The sequence below is a fragment of the Bacillus rossius genome, chromosome 5 (assembly GCF_032445375.1).
Source record: "Bacillus rossius redtenbacheri isolate Brsri chromosome 5, Brsri_v3, whole genome shotgun sequence".
NCBI classification, from domain to species: domain Eukaryota; kingdom Metazoa; phylum Arthropoda; class Insecta; order Phasmatodea; family Bacillidae; genus Bacillus; species Bacillus rossius.
The window spans coordinates 49,382,799-49,404,866 of NC_086333.1; the positions used below are offsets into that span (position 1 = coordinate 49,382,799).

Sequence of the window (22,068 nt, forward strand, 5' to 3'; positions counted from 1 at the left end):
CAATACTTTATTTTTAAAAATTACACCTTTTTAGAGTGTAAACTTGTGGGCGGGTAACGCCAAAGAGGATAGGAGTTGCCAATTCTAACTATACAGCTATGGATCAAGGAACAGCATAGAGCCAGATTGTGGACGAGGGGGGTTTGGACCCAAGAAGCAATACGATAAAGCTGATGAGCTATATTGAAAACGCCTGCATTGCGTTGAGTGGCATTGGTCATTGAGTGGGTTTTATCACCACCATACTGGAAAGAAATCATTTTGCCTTGCAACGGTCCGGTTTCTTTGGTTTCACTCCCGCTGGTACGTGCACCACTTGGACTCCTCCACCATCTTTGTCCAGTTGCGTCTGTTCGATAGAGTCTGTATAACCACGCAGCAGGATACACAATACCATGGTCAGTAGTATAGGATAGGGCATCCTGCGCCAGGCTTCAGGCTGTGGATTGTGTGGATTGTGATTGTCTGTCCGCCATCTTGGATTGTGACGTCACGGCGGCCATCTTGGATGACCTTGACCTTGACCTTTGACCTTGGCCTGGAATTTGATCCTCAAAAATCGCCAAAAATGACCAAAATTTGGGCAAAAATTGCCCAAAATTCCTCAAAAATCGCCATAATTTCAATTTTTTTGAAAAAAATTTCCGCCAAAAAATCTCAAATAATTCCACGGTTCAAAAATTAGGATTTCGAAAATCCTCAAAAGTCGCTTTGCCCTAGAAAAAACGAAAACTCCTAAAAGCGGCTTAAAACTCCTAAGAGCTAGCCGCTTATAAGCCGCCGACCTTGAAAATAAGGATGTCATGGCAGCCATATTGTATGATGACGTCACCGTTGCAAATTTTGTTACGGCCGCCATCTTTAACTTTTTTATTTATTATCCGGTTTTAATGAAAAAAAAATTAAAAATTATAAAAAAATCCATTTAATAAAATTTTAATAAAAGATTTATAAAAATTATATTTTTACGACACGGAGTTCGGAGTCCTCGGTTCGAACCCGGTGAGGGCAAAAAAAATTTAAAATGGCGACCGATCCTTCCCCCCGTGGTGGGTGCTAGCAGACTGACTCCCACCACTTTTTTTCAAAGCATATAGATCGTCATCTAGTATGACGTCATGTCCGCCATCTTGTCTTTGATGCTGGAAGCCATCATCAATGTATCGTCGGCGAGAGTGCGCTGACGCCATGTTAGTTTAGTTCTTATCCGCTAGAGTGCAGTAATCATTTATTACTGTGACACCCGCCATCTTGAAATTTGGCCGCCATCTTGAAAATCCGTAATTATTTAGCTAGAAATTCGGGAAAGGTTCCAAAATTCATTAAATAAATCACTCATTAATTTACATATTGATTCGATCCGCTCCTGTCCTTGGTTCGATCCCTGGCCGATACAAAAAAATTAAATATAACATCAATTTAACATAATAGTAACAGGTTCGAGGAATTAAACACCGCAAGTTCTTTTACAAACAGAATATTTATTACATAATTTCTATTCTACTACAGGATCACTTAAGAAAGCTAGCAAATTTATAATCAATCATTTAGTTCCGCATCGGTGTGAAATGACTAATTCTTAGCTCCAATCGGTTTATACTAGACAGAGTCCAACCAGAACCTTTACTGACATAGTTCTCCTCTTCTTGACAGAGTTTCTGGATACCGTGTTTAACAGTTTGCTTCACATCGTTAGAACTGTAAATTACTGTAGCCGATGTCTTGAATGCACACTTTTTCACTTTGTCATCTAACGGATATGGCTTTCCATATAGACAGTCCAACCACAAGTTATATTTTAATGGTCCGTTTGTTGCTACGTCATCAGTAAGCTGATTGATTATGTCCTGTCTGATATCATCAAGAAAAGTACAAATATCCTTCGACTCACCGAACGTATTTAGATAATAGTAGTCTTTCAACGTTCCACGAAATGCAGTCTGCGCCAAGTAGAAGCCATTATCGTTCACTTGTAATGCTCCGAACACAGTCTTAGGTTTAGGTCCATGTTCAGACGTCATAGCAATCGGTTGCTGCGCATCTGTTTTTTTTATTGTACGCTCACGAGCCTTCAATCTAAAGCGAGGAGTCGAAATGTCTGCAGGTAGTTCAGCAGTAGGCACACGGACTTCACCTTTACATATTTTCGCATGTCGTCGCAAACTATCAATTCGAGTAAACCATTCATGACAATCATCACATCGAAACTTTATACGAGAAGGATTCTTTTTACATTTGCTCCGCTCATGTCTTCGTGCATCATGGGAAAATGTGAACGACATATCACAGTAGCTGCAAGGATACCGTGCTGATGTAGACGAACCTTTCAGACTCGATCCAGATATGGACGTTGCAACAGTAGTACCATTTCCAGGCATACTCTTATGAATATCGACGCATCGCTGTTGCACCGAAACCTTTACTTTCTGCCGCACAGCAGGACCTTTACATGTTTTCATGTGCGTTTTCATATTATCTTTTCTGGCAAACTGCTTATGACATTTCTCACAAACAAACATTTTACGATATAGGTTCTTGGCACATTCTCTCTTCTCATGCCGTCGAGCATTGCTGCTGTTTGAGAAAATCTTGTCACAGTAACAGCACCGATGTTCGTTAGTTGTTGTCGATTCGGCATCCATTGAAGTCTCCATCGAGGGCGAAACGAAGTTCGTCGAGTTTTCCTGCACAGCCAGCACTACCGGAATTAAAGTCTCTTCTGCTGGTGGTATCGCGTCTGTTGAAGTCTCCTCCAGTGTTGTCGACGTGGTTGTCAACGGAATCTGCTCCTTCTCCGTCGTAGCTGTCGTAAAGGTTCCCGTAGACGATGGTACAACCTCCATCGAGTTCGACGTTAAAGTTTGTAAAGATGCCATCGAGTTCGCAAGAACAGGTAATTACGTGATTAATGCACCAGAAGAAATAAACTAGGTGATCCTTACACCGCCGACGTCAGTAACAAACTGAGCGCCCTGCTGTCTAGGACTCGCTTATATACATGCACCGTATGGAATAATACGCTAGTCAAATCAAGAAACATCTACAATAATACTAAAGTCAAAACAACATTAAAAATAGAAGGACCATCAAAAAAAGGAAGCACATACTGGAAGCACAATAAAAAAAAGGCAGCACATTTGGAAGCACCGTCAACGAAAAGGCAGCACATTTGGAAGCACCGACATCTAAAAGACAGCACCGTCATCGAAAAGGCAGCACATTTTGGAAGAACCGACAACGAAAAGGCAGCACCGTCATCGTAAAGGCACGGACCGCAAGTCCGGGTCATGTCAATATCAGACATATAGACCATGAACTCAGTACACGCAGGAAAAACGGAACGTACACGCAGGAAAACGGAAGGTACACGCAGGAAAACGGAATTTACACACAGGAAAACAGAACGTACACGCAGGAAAACGGAACGTACACGCAGGAAAACGGAACGTACACGCAGGAAAACGGAACGTACACACAGGAAACGGAACGTACACGCAGGAAACGGAATGATCACAGGCTCCAAAATTCATTGGCTCCAATATTCATTGACTCCAATATTCATTGACTCCAATATTCATTTACTCCAATATTCATTAGCTCCAATATTCATTGGCTCCAATATTCATTGGCTCCAAAATTCATTGGCTCCAATATTCATTGACTCCAATATTCATTGGCTCCAATATTCATTTACTTCAATATACATTGACTCCAATATTCATTGGCTTCAATATTCATTGGCTCCATCAGTCATTGTCAGCAACAGTCTTTTGGTTCCAAAAGTCTTTTGGCTCTAAATATATTTGGCTAGAATTCTTCGAGTCTAAGAGACTATAAAGCCACATGGCTACGAGTCTAAAATGATCTAGATATTTACGAGTTATACACGGCTTGCGAGGCTAGAGCTACGAAGCTTCTAGTTCACAAGTTTACGTGACTGCGAGGATACAGGACTACGAGGATACAGGACTACAAGTCTACATGAGTACTTGACTACGAAGCTACTCGTCTACAAGGCTCCAATTGCAGCATCTGTATTCGTCAGAATTTTCTCTCTTGCTCCAACTGCACCACCACCATTATGTTATAAGATTACATGGATACTTGCTTACGTAGCTTCAAGTCTACGAGGCTCCAATGCATCATGACTACGCGACTTCAAGCAATGAGGTTACGAGACTACGTGAATACGAATCTTCAAGTTTACGAGACTGCGAGGCTACAGAGATACGAAGCCTCTAGAAAAAGAGTTTACGTGACTGCGAGGATAGAGGTCATCAAGTCTACATGAGTACTTGACTACGAAGCTACTCATCTACAAGGCTCCAGTTGACGTATCTGTCTTCGACGGAATTTTCTCTTTTGTTCCAACTGCACCAACAGCATTATGTTATAAGATTACATGGATACTTGCCTACGTAGCTTCAAGTCTACGAGGCTCCATTACATCATGTCTACGCGACTACGAGCCATGAGGTTACGAGACTACGTGACTACGAATCTTCAAGTTGACGAGACTGCGAGGCTACAGAGCTACGAAGCCTCTAGAAAACGAGTTTACGTGTCTGCATGGATACAGGAATACAAGTATGCATGAGTTCTTGACTACGAAGCTACTCGTCTACAAGGCTCCAATTACTACATTTGTCTTCGACGGAATTTTCTCTTTTGCTACATCTGCTCCATCAGCATTTTGTTATAAGATTACAAGGCTACTTGCTTACGTAGCTTCAAGTCTACGAGGCTCCAATGCATCATGACTACGAGACTACGTGCCATGAGGTTACGTGACTATGCGATTGCAAGTCTTCAAGGTTACGTGATCGCGAGGCTATAGGACTACCAAGCTTCCAGAACGTATGGTTACGAGACTGCATGACTAATTAGCGGCGCGGCTACGAAACTTCATGTCTCTAACTGACTACAATATCACTATTCAGTGGTGAGAGTTAATTTATCTCATGCAAAGGTACTTGCTGCAAGTAGTTCCGCTTTTCAACATCAGATGACGTCACGTGTTGCTTGCAGGTAAATAATATTTATTTCTTATATGCGGGATGCTCACTATCGATCGCATAAGAAGGATGGCTTCGTTAGTCTCCAAGGAGAAGGAAGTTCGTCCTTCCTGCTAGTGCTTCTCAGATTTCTCACGGTCCGACATCTTGGATTGCGACGTTACGGCGACCATCTTTGATGGGTGTGACCTTGACCTTTGACCGAAACCGCAGGAATGATCGCAAGCACTCGGATTAATCATCAAAATATTGATAAGAATAATCAGGAGCACACGGAGAAAACCATCACAATATTGATAAGAATTATCAGAAGCACACGGAGAAAAACGACACACGTTTTCTTTGATATCATAAAATTACAGGAAAAAAAAAATTAAAAAATACATAAAATTCTGGCTTGTACTAAAACTCTATCTTTGCTCAACAATGATAAGTTTACAAGCTAGCAGAATCAGTTTATGTATTTTTTAATTTTTTTTTTCCTGTATTTTATGATATCAAAGAAAACATGTGTCGTTTTTCTCCGTGTGCTTCTGATAATTCTTATCAATATTGTGATGGTTTTCTCCGTGTGCTCCTGATTATTCTTATCAATATTTTGATGATTAATCCGAGTGCTTGCGATCATTCCTGCGGTTTCGGTCAAAGGTCAAGGTCACACCCATCAAAGATGGTCGCCGTAACGTCGCAATCCAAGATGTCGGACCGTGAGAAATCTGAGAAGCACTAGCAGGAAGGACGAACTTCCTTCTCCTTGGAGACTAACGAAGCCATCCTTCTTATGCGATCGATAGTGAGCATCCCGCATATAAGAAATAAATATTATTTACCTGCAAGCAACACGTGACGTCATCTGATGTTGAAAAGCGGAACTACTTGCAGCAAGTACCTTTGCATGAGATAAATTAACTCTCACCACTGAATAGTGATATTGTAGTCAGTTAGAGACATGAAGTTTCGTAGCCGCGCCGCTAATTAGTCATGCAGTCTCGTAACCATACGTTCTGGAAGCTTGGTAGTCCTATAGCCTCGCGATCACGTAACCTTGAAGACTTGCAATCGCATAGTCACGTAACCTCATGGCACGTAGTCTCGTAGTCATGATGCATTGGAGCCTCGTAGACTTGAAGCTACGTAAGCAAGTAGCCTTGTAATCTTATAACAAAATGCTGATGGAGCAGATGTAGCAAAAGAGAAAATTCCGTCGAAGACAAATGTAGTAATTGGAGCCTTGTAGACGAGTAGCTTCGTAGTCAAGAACTCATGCATACTTGTATTCCTGTATCCATGCAGACACGTAAACTCGTTTTCTAGAGGCTTCGTAGCTCTGTAGCCTCGCAGTCTCGTCAACTTGAAGATTCGTAGTCACGTAGTCTCGTAACCTCATGGCTCGTAGTCGCGTAGACATGATGTAATGGAGCCTCGTAGACTTGAAGCTACGTAGGCAAGTATCCATGTAATCTTATAACATAATGCTGTTGGTGCAGTTGGAACAAAAGAGAAAATTCCGTCGAAGACAGATACGTCAACTGGAGCCTTGTAGATGAGTAGCTTCGTAGTCAAGTACTCATGTAGACTTGATGACCTCTATCCTCGCAGTCACGTAAACTCTTTTTCTAGAGGCTTCGTATCTCTGTAGCCTCGCAGTCTCGTAAACTTGAAGATTCGTATTCACGTAGTCTCGTAACCTCATTGCTTGAAGTCGCGTAGTCATGATGCATTGGAGCCTCGTAGACTTGAAGCTACGTAAGCAAGTATCCATGTAATCTTATAACATAATGGTGGTGGTGCAGTTGGAGCAAGAGAGAAAATTCTGACGAATACAGATGCTGCAATTGGAGCCTTGTAGACGAGTAGCTTCGTAGTCAAGTACTCATGTAGACTTGTAGTCCTGTATCCTCGTAGTCCTGTATCCTCGCAGTCACGTAAACTTGTGAACTAGAAGCTTCGTAGCTCTAGCCTCGCAAGCCGTGTATAACTCGTAAATATCTAGATCATTTTAGACTCGTAGCCATGTGGCTTTATAGTCTCTTAGACTCGAAGAATTCTAGCCAAATATATTTAGAGCCAAAAGACTTTTGGAACCAAAAGACTGTTGCTGACAATGACTGATGGAGCCAATGAATATTGAAGCCAATGAATATTGGAGTCAATGTATATTGAAGTAAATGAATATTGGAGCCAATGAATATTGGAGTCAATGAATATTGGAGCCAATGAATTTTGGAGCCAATGAATATTGGAGCCAATGAATATTGGAGCTAATGAATATTGGAGTAAATGAATATTGGAGTCAATGAATATTGGAGTCAATGAATATTGGAGCCAATGAATTTTGGAGCCTGTGATCATTCCGTTTCCTGCGTGTACGTTCCGTTTCCTGTGTGTACGTTCCGTTTTCCTGCGTGTACGTTCCGTTTTCCTGCGTGTACGTTCCGTTTTCCTGCGTGTACGTTCTGTTTTCCTGTGTGTAAATTCCGTTTTCCTGCGTGTACCTTCCGTTTTCCTGCGTGTACGTTCCGTTTTTCCTGCGTGTACTGAGTTCATGGTCTATATGTCTGATACTGACATGACCCGGACTTGCGGTCCGTGCCTTTACGATGACGGTGCTGCCTTTTCGTTGTCGGTTCTTCCAAAATGTGCTGCCTTTTCGATGGCGGTGCTGTCTTTTAGATGTCGGTGCTTCCAAATGTGCTGCCTTTTCGTTGACGGTGCTTCCAAATGTGCTGCCTTTTTTTTATTGTGCTTCCAGTATGTGCTTCCTTTTTTTGATGGTCCTTCTATTTTTAATGTTGTTTTGACTTTAGTATTATTGTAGATGTTTCTTGATTTGACTAGCGTATTATTCCATACGGTGCATGTATATAAGCGAGTCCTAGACAGCAGGGCGCTCAGTTTGTTACTGACGTCGGCGGTGTAAGGATCACCTAGTTTATTTCTTCTGGTGCATTAATCACGTAATTACCTGTTCTTGCGAACTCGATGGCATCTTTACAAACTTTAACGTCGAACTCGATGGAGGTTGTACCATCGTCTACGGGAACCTTTACGACAGCTACGACGGAGAAGGAGCAGATTCCGTTGACAACCACGTCGACAACACTGGAGGAGACTTCAACAGACGCGATACCACCAGCAGAAGAGACTTTAATTCCGGTAGTGCTGGCTGTGCAGGAAAACTCGACGAACTTCGTTTCGCCCTCGATGGAGACTTCAATGGATGCCGAATCGACAACAACTAACGAACATCGGTGCTGTTACTGTGACAAGATTTTCTCAAACAGCAGCAATGCTCGACGGCATGAGAAGAGAGAATGTGCCAAGAACCTATATCGTAAAATGTTTGTTTGTGAGAAATGTCATAAGCAGTTTGCCAGAAAAGATAATATGAAAACGCACATGAAAACATGTAAAGGTCCTGCTGTGCGGCAGAAAGTAAAGGTTTCGGTGCAACAGCGATGCGTCGATATTCATAAGAGTATGCCTGGAAATGGTACTACTGTTGCAACGTCCATATCTGGATCGAGTCTGAAAGGTTCGTCTACATCAGCACGGTATCCTTGCAGCTACTGTGATATGTCGTTCACATTTTCCCATGATGCACGAAGACATGAGCGGAGCAAATGTAAAAAGAATCCTTCTCGTATAAAGTTTCGATGTGATGATTGTCATGAATGGTTTACTCGAATTGATAGTTTGCGACGACATGCGAAAATATGTAAAGGTGAAGTCCGTGTGCCTACTGCTGAACTACCTGCAGACATTTCGACTCCTCGCTTTAGATTGAAGGCTCGTGAGCGTACAATAAAAAAAACAGATGCGCAGCAACCGATTGCTATGACGTCTGAACATGGACCTAAACCTAAGACTGTGTTCGGAGCATTACAAGTGAACGATAATGGCTTCTACTTGGCGCAGACTGCATTTCGTGGAACGTTGAAAGACTACTATTATCTAAATACGTTCGGTGAGTCGAAGGATATTTGTACTTTTCTTGATGATATCAGACAGGACATAATCAATCAGCTTACTGATGACGTAGCAACAAACGGACCATTAAAATATAACTTGTGGTTGGACTGTCTATATGGAAAGCCATATCCGTTAGATGACAAAGTGAAAAAGTGTGCATTCAAGACATCGGCTACAGTAATTTACAGTTCTAACGATGTGAAGCAAACTGTTAAACACGGTATCCAGAAACTCTGTCAAGAAGAGGAGAACTATGTCAGTAAAGGTTCTGGTTGGACTCTGTCTAGTATAAACCGATTGGAGCTAAGAATTAGTCATTTCACACCGATGCGGAACTAAATGATTGATTATAAATTTGCTAGCTTTCTTAAGTGATCCTGTAGTAGAATAGAAATTATGTAATAAATATTCTGTTTGTAAAAGAACTTGCGGTGTTTAATTCCTCGAACCTGTTACTATTATGTTAAATTGATGTTATATTTAATTTTTTTGTATCGGCCAGGGATCGAACCAAGGACAGGAGCGGATCGAATCAATATGTAAATTAATGAGTGATTTATTTAATGAATTTTGGAACCTTTCCCGAATTTCTAGCTAAATAATTACGGATTTTCAAGATGGCGGCCAAATTTCAAGATGGCGGGTGTCACAGTAATAAATGATTACTGCACTCTAGCGGATAAGAACTAAACTAACATGGCGTCAGCGCACTCTCGCCGACGATACATTGATGATGGCTTCCAGCATCAAAGACAAGATGGCGGACATGACGTCATACTAGATGACGATCTATATGCTTTGAAAAAAAGTGGTGGGAGTCAGTCTGCTAGCACCCACCACGGGGGGAAGGATCGGTCGCCATTTTAAATTTTTTTTGCCCTCACCGGGTTCGAACCGAGGACTCCGAACTCCGTGTCGTAAAAATATAATTTTTATAAATCTTTTATTAAAATTTTATTAAATGGATTTTTTTATAATTTTTAATTTTTTTTTCATTAAAACCGGATAATAAATAAAAAAGTTAAAGATGGCGGCCGTAACAAAATTTGCAACGGTGACGTCATCATACAATATGGCTGCCATGACATCCTTATTTTCAAGGTCGGCGGCTTATAAGCGGCTAGCTCTTAGGAGTTTTAAGCCGCTTTTAGGAGTTTTCGTTTTTTCTAGGGCAAAGCGACTTTTGAGGATTTTCGAAATCCTAATTTTTGAACCGTGGAATTATTTGAGATTTTTTGGCGGAAATTTTTTTCAAAAAAATTGAAATTATGGCGATTTTTGAGGAATTTTGGGCAATTTTTGCCCAAATTTTGGTCATTTTTGGCGATTTTTGAGGATCAAATTCCAGGCCAAGGTCAAAGGTCAAGGTCAAGGTCATCCAAGATGGCCGCCGTGACGTCACAATCCAAGATGGCGGACAGACAATCACAATCCACACAATCCACAGCCTGAAGCCTGGCGCAGGATGCCCTATCCTATACTACTATGGTCGTTTATTTGGTTCAAGATGCCTTGAGCATGGAATAGTTGTAATCACCTCCCACGCTGGAGAACGGGAATTGAGACGACTAGAAGAAATATCATTTGGGTATCTCATGAATTTAGGTAACACGGTGCTTTTGATACGTGCCCGAAACAATATTGCAACAGTACGGTGGCGTTCGAAGAACATGCTTTTATAGTGGGCGTTCACTTTGTCGTCGGTCCTCCATCTTCAACGTGCAGCTGGTGCTGAGCGACAGACGTCCGGACCTGGAGCAGATCGACGAACACCTTTCACATGTAGATGATGTCGACGGTTTCAATAAACTTCCGACCTTTACCTCTCTACACATCGGTTTCGAGGTGTCGGCCTTGACATATCGCCCTCGGACTGTCGCACTCGAGTTTTCCTCTGCGTACTGTCTTTCTCGAAGTGTCGACCTCGAGATGTCACCCTCGACGTATCGCTCTCGAGATGTCGTCTTCCGAAGTATTGATCTTGGTACGTGTGTCTTGAATGTGGTTTTTTCTGGATATCGGCATTTATACTTCCACTTTAGAATTTTGATGTTCAAGTAAACGTACAGACCTATTTAATTCACTAATTAATAAAAATATACTGAAATATCGGTCTCGGGATGTCATCATCATGTCGGATCAAAAATGTAAAAACAAAAGTCGTCGATGCTCAACGGTACGTGTCGCCGTGCCTCGCGGGAAACGAGTCGCCCTGAGCGGCACGTGCGCTAACACTTCTCGGCACAGCAGACACCTCGGCACGTGCGCTAACTCTTCTCGGCACAGCAGACACCTACATCCTCGCGGGCTGTCTGGGGCCGGCGAGAAGTGGCGCACAGCAAAAATAAACGCAGAGAACACTACGGATAAAAAAAAAAAAAAAGAAGTTAGGCGATCGAGAAGGCAACACAAGACTTCGCGACATTTCGGGGGCCTGGTTGCTGTATTACTTTTTGATGTGAAACATCTTGACAACCAGTACGGTAGTTCAGGCGACGTCGTCATTAAGACACAACCAAAAGTCGGTACCGAAAAATTTAGGTAATGAAAATTGTAGGTAACGAAAAATGAAGGTAACACTATAAAATTACTTGCCTAAAATCCAGACGGCAGCAGCTTTGCGGGGATAGGCAGACAATGAAAATGAAAAAATCTCTTTTGGCACAGCCTACAGGCGTTGGTAGATTTCGAAGTACCTATTTCTTCTGGAAATGTTTTGGAAAAATCTATAAAATCATAAAACATTTTAAGAACTCAATGCACGAGATTGTTCGTTAATATTAAAAAAAATATATCGATTAAACATTTTCTCATATTCCATACAGCGAAAATATTTTGAATGTTTTTGAACTCAATGCAACCAGCATTGAATGTCTTAACGAATATGATATTATGCTTACGACCATGAAACCAAAACTACATAATAATTTTCCGAAGTCGCACCATGGTAACGGCTACAATTGGTAGTATTAATTCGAAATCTACCTAAAACACGCGCAGAGTAAAGCTGTAAGCTGTAAAAGTTGCTATGATTAGGTACATTTAGCTCTGCATTTACCCGTTATGTTACCGTTATCCCGACTAGATCGCAGTTCAATCACCACCATGCAATTTCAAACCAAGCAACGCAGAAGTACAACTTATAGGAATTAATAAAAAATATGCCTTCGATTACGGGAGTTGGAAATAGTTTTCACTTTAACTCATCGATGACAAGACTGTAAATGAGTATTCGGACAGAGGAAAAAAAAAGTAAAGGATCGATGTTCAAAACTTTTAAAATAATTTTTTTTAGCTCCATTCTCGTCAGCTACGCGACGGAAAAATACACGAGACTTGGCTATTCCACATTATTTGTAACGAGGAACTAAAAAAAAAACTTTCACATTTAGTAAAATTCGATAAAATACTCGTCAAAAACACGTTTAGCTCACCGTGAAGAACTTAATTGCTGTGATGATGACAGAAGACATATAAAAAATACTTACAAAAGAATATTACGCTGAAGTTGCTTGGCTTCTGAATTCTAGCCGCGCCGAAGGGAAAAATTTCACCGACCTTTTGATCGACCTTGCAGTCGGCATTTTCTGGGTAGCTGAATTTCTTACAAATTCTGCTGCCTTTAAATATTCTCGTCTGAGAGGTTTTTTTTTTCTGATTGGCTGCAGCTGTGGGTCTATCAGAGCATTCCTTTATTCTGGTTGGTTGGTTGGTTGGTTGGCAATCGGAGCTGGGTCTATGTGATTGGTTGGGGCTGCTGGCCAATCTGTGGTGTGTGACCGTGTGTATTTGGTCACCAGACGTTTGATGTTTTATTTTCTTCATTTAAAAACATTTAAGGAAACGAGAGAAACACTAACCTTACCTGTTTACATTTCTGAGGGTATTACATCATATATGACCATCACAAGTCATAGATAAGGTACTGATGTGTGCTAGTAAATACTGTGGCACTTCAAGAAAAAACATCAGGGTTCCTTCCGAAACAGCTCAAAACTTATTTCTCAAACCGAGTTCTTAGGAAGAAGAAGAAGAAGAAGAAGAAATAACCAAGACTCGTCTGTGTATCGATTGTTTTGACTGTAGTGAAGATCATTCCAGAACTTTCGGTAACATTCTCTAAAACTCGATATTCTCCTGGAGAATTGAGTGGCAATTGAGGAGAAGGGAGGCAAATTTAGGGTATATATACTCGTGTTTTGGGCAGTTAGTTATGGAGAAGCAGGACCATCAGCCGACCATGGAGGAATAATACACGCCGAGAGAGAGAGGAAGCGAGTCTGAATGGGAAGAGTTAAGTATTTGTAATGGCCAGCAGTAAAATTCTAAATGATGTTATTGTTGAACTTAACATTTAAATGGTAGTTATAACTTTGTTTGATGTGGCATTGTTTAGCCTTAGTTTATTTTTCTTGCGATGTTTTCCTGGTTACAATTAGTGTTAAAGAGTTTATTGAATGCTCTTGTGGCGGCCATATTGATTTAAATTAATAGTTTTCGTTTATTTAGCTCTCCAATCGCCTGTGTTGTTAAATGATATTTATTTATATATTTTGGCACGTATAATTATGTTGAGATATACAGCCATAAATGTTTTTGCCTAGTTGGCTTATATTTTGGATTGTGATGTTTTCCAACAACCAATAAAGTAGAAACATGATAATTATCTATTTATTGCCATAAATATTTGCCTTTTTTGAAGAGCACAATAAAACGATTATAGTTAACCTACTTATTTTCTTGTTTATGTTTTTCCTGCCACCTGGTTAAGAACTAGTCATTAGGTTATCTTTCATTTGATTTTGATTTTTAACATGTATACTAGGCACCATCTGGGCACATATTGTTTACTTTGGAATTCTGTGCATAAACTTGGTAACCAGAGTTGAAGCTTGAATTGAGTGGACTGGTGTGTATTTTCCGGTGGGACCGGCCTCAGGTGGTCTCTTTTTTTCAGGTTGGCTGTGCTGTCTGACCAATCAGAGGCAATCTGTCTTTTGTTGGATGTAGAGCTGGGTTTAAAGGATTTATGAATAGTGGTTCCCAAATTCTGCTTAATTTGTACCCTATCATCCCTATTTATGTTTGATGGGTGTTTTAATACTACTGCTTATCGAATTTATCTTTTCTTGAAATGATCACGAAAGTCTACGATCTTATGAAGAATATTACGTTTTTCATACATATAAATACACATACTCATAGGATTGACACCAAGCGTCAACAGAATACGTAGAATATCATTCCAAAGCTTTTTTTTTAAACGTGTAGCACACATACATTTTTTCCCCCTCTGTTTTGATTGGTTTTGTCCAAATTTTTAACTACGATCAATATTTGTTCTGTCGTTAAAAATATATTTACTAAAAAGTTATTTTAGAGTTGTGATCATAGTCATGAAAATTTGCATGACTTTCTACCGCTATTAGATACTATTTAGTACAAGTCTGTTCGAGAAAACTAGCTAAACATGTTGCCAACCTCACGACATTAGGCGTTTGGTAAATGTTTATTCGAATTCCTTCCAGGCCCCGATTTCAGGTAGCTTGTGCTCTGGGCAGATCATTTTTTTTTCTAGTTTCCCCCAAACATCATAAGATTTTACAAGTTCAAGCTTTTTCTTGTCAGTTCTAAAACATCACACTACACAACTAAATACTAAGATTTTTCAATGACATACGCTGTTTTGTCTTTTTTCTTATATTAGCCTAAACATCTTTCTTTTGTGCTTTAACATGCATTTTTGGAAATATGTATGTGTGAAAAACGTAATATTCTTCATAAGGTCGCCGACTTTCACGGCGGACGAGTTAGTAGTGCGAAGCAGTGTGCCGGGACGGAGGTGCGTGGCAAGAGACGATCAGCAGAGAAAGCCACTGTTGAGCTGAGCTCCAGTAGGGAGAGTATACTGTGGGCTTATGATTGTGGATAGTCATTTAATTAGTTGTCAGTTACGACTAAGAGACTCGTATGTTTTAGTAAGAGTACATAATTGATCATAAATAAATATCTAGTTAATAATTTGGGCTATCCTTTCGGATTTGTATTTCCCATTTGCAACAATACTTTTATTTTGTATAGAAGTCTAAAATATATTTTTTTTTCATAATAATGGTAGTTATTATGTCCAAAAAAAATTATATACATATATTTATAGTGTTTTGAGTTAATGATGGTTTGTGGGTTTAGATACCATGATACGAAACAACTATGTACATATTTTCCAGAAGTCGTATCAAGAAAACGATAACAAAAGGTAGTATTTCTCTGGAATCTACCTAAAATCAGACATGCAAACCACTTACTGTTAGCACCACCATCACCACCAAACCACGAAAATTTTGAGAACTCACCTTTGCCACGGGACGACATTTTCGCTGGTTCGGGAAATATCCTGAGACGCTCGCCTGGAGCTGGGTAAAGAAAAAAAGAAAACAAAATAAATAAATCATACCAAATAAAAGGAGCAACAGAAACAAAACAAAACAAAACAAAACAAAGAAAGTAATAACCAAGGTAAATGAAAAACTGAAAAATAAAAAGGTTAGCCTATATGTTCAAAAACGTAACATTTAAACATTATATGCTAATAACTAACTTAAAAAAATTACAAAATCAATTTGAAAATAATTTGTTTTAAAAAACAAACAAAACCGTTAAAAATGTTCCGAGAAATAAAAATAATACATAATATTAACACAGTCCAATGAGTCTGCAGGGTTTATCTGCAAGCTGGAAGCCAAAAGCCGCTATCTCTGAAAGACGTAAAAGACTGAGCCAGTGAGCGATCGACATACCTGCACGATTCTGAATTCGCAACAAAAAAAATCAACTTGCACGTCTCCTGAAGCATGGGTATTAATCCTCCCCCCTCCTCCCTCCTATAATGAAAAGAACATTGGACTATTTTATGCTCCACTCTTTAGTCACTGATTAATAATTGCGAAAACATATGCAGCTCGGCTCTATTTACCTAGTTAACATAATATATGTGAAAAGTGAGTCTCTTTGTTTTTAATGAGGGAAGAATACAGACATGCGCAATAAACCCTTGGACCTCAGAGTCCACGTCTTCCCCATTCCTGCGAATCCTACTACATATTAGCCCCCCTTCCCTGAAGCGACGATTTTTCATAACGATTCCACCAAGTAATCAACTACTGTGCTTGGATGCTTGGATAGTAAAGCTCTGATTGAAAACAGTTTTATAGACATACGTGATTGCTGGTTTTCACTGTACGTCCCAAATAAACCACAATAACTGACAAGAAAGATTAATACAAATACAATCAGGGGAAGGGGGGGGGGGGGAACAATGCAAAATCATACGATGGCATATTTTTCTGTGGCTTTCGTATTCATCTTTATTGTCCATTATTGTGGTTTCTTATTACATACAGTGAAAAACCAGCAATGGAGTACGTGCATAAAAATGTTTGAAATCAATCTTCTCGTTGCAAGAATCGTTCAAAGAACACAGTAAAGCTATATTTCTCTCGGGAAATACTGCGAACTTTCTTTTGGAAATTTTTGTGTTTCTGAACGTCAATTTTTTTGGGGTGGGTTGGTATGACTACTAAAGACCTGCAAAATTCTCGTTATTTACTGGCACCAGGGTGCACGCCAAATTATTGTACATGATCAGGAAAGTGTCGTTTGTTGATTGACCTCTGCCACATCGCACCCTATCTGCCCTGGTTGCACTGTAAATGTTTTTTGAAGTGAAACTTCTTTACTGAGGGGCTACAATTTTCGAGCATTACGTGGTGGGGGAACCGGTAGAGCAGGAGAGTGCGTCAGCGGCGACGCCACTCCAACGCATGCACTAACGGTCTAATGAGAAGACAACACGGGGAGGAGGGGTGAGAGGTACGTAGCGGAGCATGCTATATGCTGGTTGTAACGGCCGGAAGCAAAGACGGCAAGGAAGAGGTAGAATGACGTAGCAGTGATGCTACGGGAATTCTCGTAACTCTGCTTGTGTTTGTCTACTCCTCAGTTTTCGTAACGGCTGACGATTGACGCTGCAATAATTATTTTATTTTATATTTAAAGAATCTACAATTTATTTAATCGCGTGGAAAAGAGTTGCTGATTTATGCAATTGAGTTTATAATTATCAATCATTTTTATGTGGATAGTTTGATCGAAAATGAAAATAATTTATCTCTATCTATACCTAAAAAGCAAGCAGTTAGTTACACTTCTGTCGTACGTTGACTCCACGAGCACATTTTATTTTTGTAAATTTTACTGAAATCATCATGTAAAATTCAAAATATTTGTAAATTTGTATATTTACATGAAAGCGACTGTATCGCTACAAATAATAATTAATACTGGGTTCAGACTATTACCCGGGATTTGTGCTTTGGTGTTGTCCCAGTACCTCCAATAGTTAAAGTCATTTGTAAACCGTTCCCTGAATAGGTTTCCAGCATTAACTGCACACATTAAAAAGCATGATAAAAATAAAGGACAATTGTTGAATATTCAATTATCTTTCCCATGGTTTTAAAAAAGTATCATCATTATCATCATTATTTAATATTTTTTTCGTAAACGCGACTACATATAATCAGTATTGTTTCCAAAAACGTTTTTCATACATGTACAAATTTACAGTAGAATTCTTGTAGCATTATAAATTATTTCTTGGCAGATGGTTTCTAAAGGAATTCGCGCCACATAAACTGGCAAACAATGACAGAGGTTATTAAATTCATTACCGTTTGCAGTCTAGTGTGTTGCCAAACGATAATGCGGAATGTTTTGTGTGTCTAATGGTTATTAACAATACAAGACATTACAATAGTTTTTCAGTTAAACTTTTAAAAGTTCGAGGATGGAATGAAGATTGAATTATTTGTGTTTTGCAAATTATTTTAACACATTTAGATAATGTAGATGGACGACAAACCGACACAAAAATAATAAAAGTGTAAAATAGAGGATAATGAATAATAGTAATACATAAGTAATGAGGAAATAGATTCGTAATAAAATCTGATATAAACCAAAAGATGCCATCATGGTTTTAACAGTTTTTTGACCAAACATATATCAAAAATTCGTTAAAGTAGAGTTTATAATTTCATGTCATGTATAAAGTTATTAGCGAATGGCTCCTACAAACAATTTCCCTCTGTGAAGTCAGTGACAATTAGTACTGAATAAATTTTTTGGGACTGAATTCACAACTGTAATAATAATGTCGATAGATGGTAATATGTTTTGAGCTTTGTAAATTTCTAATGTGTAATCATTGCCTTACAGAAAACAAAATTACTATTTTACAAGATTAAAAAATATGGCCACAGTATAAAAACTGTAGAAACCATTATGTAATCTCTCCAACCACCCCCCCCCCCTCCTTTTTAACAAAAAAAAAAATACTGTCTCATAGGGGCGCAAATCTGTAGGATTCGAATAGGGGCCTGCGGACACGGCTCAAGAGCTTTGCGCGTCAGTTTTATCCGACACAAGTCTTATTTAGACAGGGTGCTCGTAAGTTGTATACTACCCTTATTTGGGCTGCCTATATGCATACAAAAATTAGAAAATTTTAAAATATACAGGACATTTTCCATAAAACATAGTTTTAACGTTTATGCTTATAAACCTCGTTTCACAGTAACGATTTTGCAAGTACCCCCCCCCCCCCCTACTTACTGTGATGGGCTTCTTAAACCAGGGAACATCACCCTCCCCCCCCCCCTCCCCCGGGATCAGCGCCCAAGCTGTCTTATACCTATAGGTCTTCTTTGCTATATCACCTTAGTACAACAGGTTTATAAACTCTAGCGTCCCATTTTCGACTTGCAGGCGTCACAAAACATGTTAGCGCGGACGCGACGTGAAGTTTGGAATAATCCATCTTCCACCGCAGACAACCCCGGTCCCACCCCTCCTCCTGGTTGCTATTCACGCTCTACCAGCGCCCGGGCGTTGCCGCGGTCTTCCAGACTGTTGATGAAGGCATTAGGCGCGCGCGCTGATAACGGGAGCCAACTTTCACCCGCATTATCAATGAACACGTGATGAGAGTTAAGTGTCAGAGGTGGTGGGAGGGGAGACGTTGCATAAATTACGATCCTTCACTCGCCTGAACATCAAACATCCTACCCCCTCCCTCCTTCCACCCCTAAGTATCGCTTATCTACTGCGTCAATCCCGTCTAGCTCAAGGGAATTTAATACCGTAAACCTTCCTCAGTAAAGCTAGACCCCTCAGTGAAACTGTATTACGAACATTTACTTACGGGGTACAGTGGCGGATCCAGGATTTTGGTTTGGGAGGGGCTTGATCCACCTGAGGCTAGGCTTTATCAAGGCAAACACTAAAACAATAGTGGACCCAGATGCTTTTGGAGGGGGCTTCAGCCCCTTAGCCCCCCCCCTCTGGATCCGCTACTGGGGGTATAGGCACTAGGCACGGATCTGAAAATCGTACTGGTGGCGCTGCGTGGTGTTTTACTTACGAACAACTTGCAGGACTGTCGCGACACGGAGTCCGCTGACAAATTCTTACCGTAATTACGTGTGATATTGTAATTAATCGCGGTTCCTAATGATTAAATATATTATCATTACTGAGAATAGTTTATCGAAAGATAAAAATATGAGTTTTAGTGGCCATGTGAATAATTTCAAGGAAGTAAAGAGAGGCGACTTTTTCTGTATTAAAAGCAGAAGTGATTCGGAAAATTTATTTTGCTCTTCCATTCTACCAAGTAACTCGCGAGTCACATCATCTATCCTCCTTTATTCATCACCATTTTTTTTTTAATTTTAATTTTAATTTTTTTTTTTCGTACATTGACGGCGGAAGAAATATTATAAATGGAAAATGTCCATGCCCGGAAGGACTTGGAAACTTCTATAAACGCGTTGCTACGGTCTTTACTGAATAAACAATAAGCGTATTATTTCGAAAACTAAGCCCATTCGTGGTGGCTTCTATGTCGAAGAGATTCAACCTACGATGTATCCCGATACATACTTGGTGGAGAAGATTCTCAAACGAATAAATGGACGATCCTACATCAAGTGGTAGGGGTTCCCACTTAGCTTTAATTCGTGGGTATCACATGCAGAAATCGAGAAAAGCTAGTAATTTGTTTATTTTTTGTAGTTGTAGATTTTATGCAATAGATTTTTATTTCTTATTTTGTGGTATTTTTATTTCTCGAACCGGTCACTTTTTTCAGTAATTTTAATTAAATTATCTTTTTTTGGGATCGTACCGGGGTGATCGAATCAATCATTATTTAAACAAGTAATTTTTTTTATGAATTTTGAATTTTTTTTTTAGAATTTATATTGCTTAATAATTACATATTTCTAAAATGTCAGGTGTCGCAGTAATAAATGAATACTTCAATCTAGCGGGGAAAAAATTAAACTAATAAGGCGGCAGCGCCCTGTTAGCAGACGAAAACAATATGGTTGTCATGACGTCATACTGGCTGACATAATTGCTTTGGAATTATATATTAGTGGTGGGAGGTCAATCTGCCAGTGCCTTCTGTGGAGGAAGGATCCGTCGCTATTTTTTTTTTGCCCTCGCCAGATTTGAACTCAGTACCTTTTATATAAATTAAATTATGAAAATTTTTCCCGATAAAATATAATAAAAATTAAGGATTATCAAGAAGCGGACAGTTTTCAATATAGTGAAAGTTTTTTATATTAAAATTTTATTAATAAAATTTTTCCTAAATTGTTAGTATAAAAATTACGAATTTTCAATATGGCGGCCATAAAAAATTGCAATGCTAGTGAGTGGGGTGTTACATTCCAAGATAATGGCAATATTTTATTAAAATTTAATTAATTAAATTTGTTATAAATTTTATAATTTTACCCGATTTTCTAAGTTAAAATTATGAAATTTTAAGATACGATCGAAACGAAAATTGCAACGCTATGAGTGGGGCGTTCGATGGCGGAAAATTATATAATTCAAAATGGCGGATCCAAGATGGCAGATACAATATGGCCACCGGGGTCAAGGTCAAAACAAAGTCATCCAAGATGGATCACAATCGAAGCTGGCGGTCGACACCTCACGCAGCTCAGCCAGAAGCCAGCCACAGGACCGGCTATTACATACTAGTAACGTGGTAAAAATTTTCACCTTAAGTTTACGATGATTTGTTACAAATTTGCCAGGGATTTTCGTATTTTTAAAGCTATCTTCGTGAATTTACGGATACTGATTCCACTTGCTTTGAACACGAGTCCAAAAGAATACTCCTGATATATTAACAAAATGTTCAAAAACTGGGTAAGTTTACAGTAAGAACATTCTTCTTTTGTCCAAGTGTGTATTTACCTTTGTTTATAACGAAACATACAACTCGGAAGTCTAAATACGGCGTAGTTTCTAGCGAAGATTCGGTTATTTGAAATAACGAAGAACACTTTGTTTATTTGAGTTAAATTCTTCGTTGAAATGTCCGTAAATTTACTGTAATTTTTAACAGCGTTGAGTTCAACAAGGCAAGCCGAAAAGCCGGGCAATTAATCAATACTCAAAGGTGGCCTCAACTCCAAAGCCAAGAAGTAGTTTCTGTTCTCAAGGTTCCTGGCCTACGTGTTGCTAGATGCCCTTACAGCAAAAAATTATAATTATTTCAGGACAGACATTGTAAGTAGGTACTGTTGTGGTACCTAAATACAAATATGCAATTAAAAGACTCAAACGTAAAAAAAATGAAATCACACGGAGGTCAGAACTCATAAGACTGCGATGTTCCTGAAATGTTGAATTTTCTTGGCCTTTTAGTGTATTCAAGTCAAATTAAAAAAAAAAAGTTCGCATACTTACTACAGATGAAACAGGCAATGAAATACTTCCGCACAGTTATGCAGGCTAAAATATTTTCCCCACTATCGCAATTTAAAAAATTTGTCAAGCTACATGTAATAAAGGTATCCCAGCAGCTACTTATTTCGAATAGCTACCATATTCAACCATAATTCACTAGTAGTTGGAGAGACGGAACTTCTAGTTGCAACACAAGAAATTGAGGTTCTGTCTATTATTTTGATACAAACTGAGAAGTTACTATAGACAA

The 22,068-nt window shown here is 39.3% G+C and overlaps 1 protein-coding gene across 3 annotated transcripts in view; it reads right to left on the reverse strand.

Moving 5' to 3' along the window:
• The window catches only part of LOC134531781 (nuclear receptor coactivator 7), a 667,626-nt gene that overhangs the window by 324,272 nt on the left and 321,286 nt on the right, over nucleotides 1-22,068 (reverse strand). For all 3 annotated transcript variants that reach the window (XM_063367692.1, XM_063367693.1, XM_063367694.1), the window contains one exon: nucleotides 15,341-15,400. In XM_063367692.1, coding sequence (XP_063223762.1) covers nucleotides 15,341-15,400 — 60 coding nt within the window. The remainder of the gene's footprint in view (nucleotides 1-15,340; nucleotides 15,401-22,068) is intronic.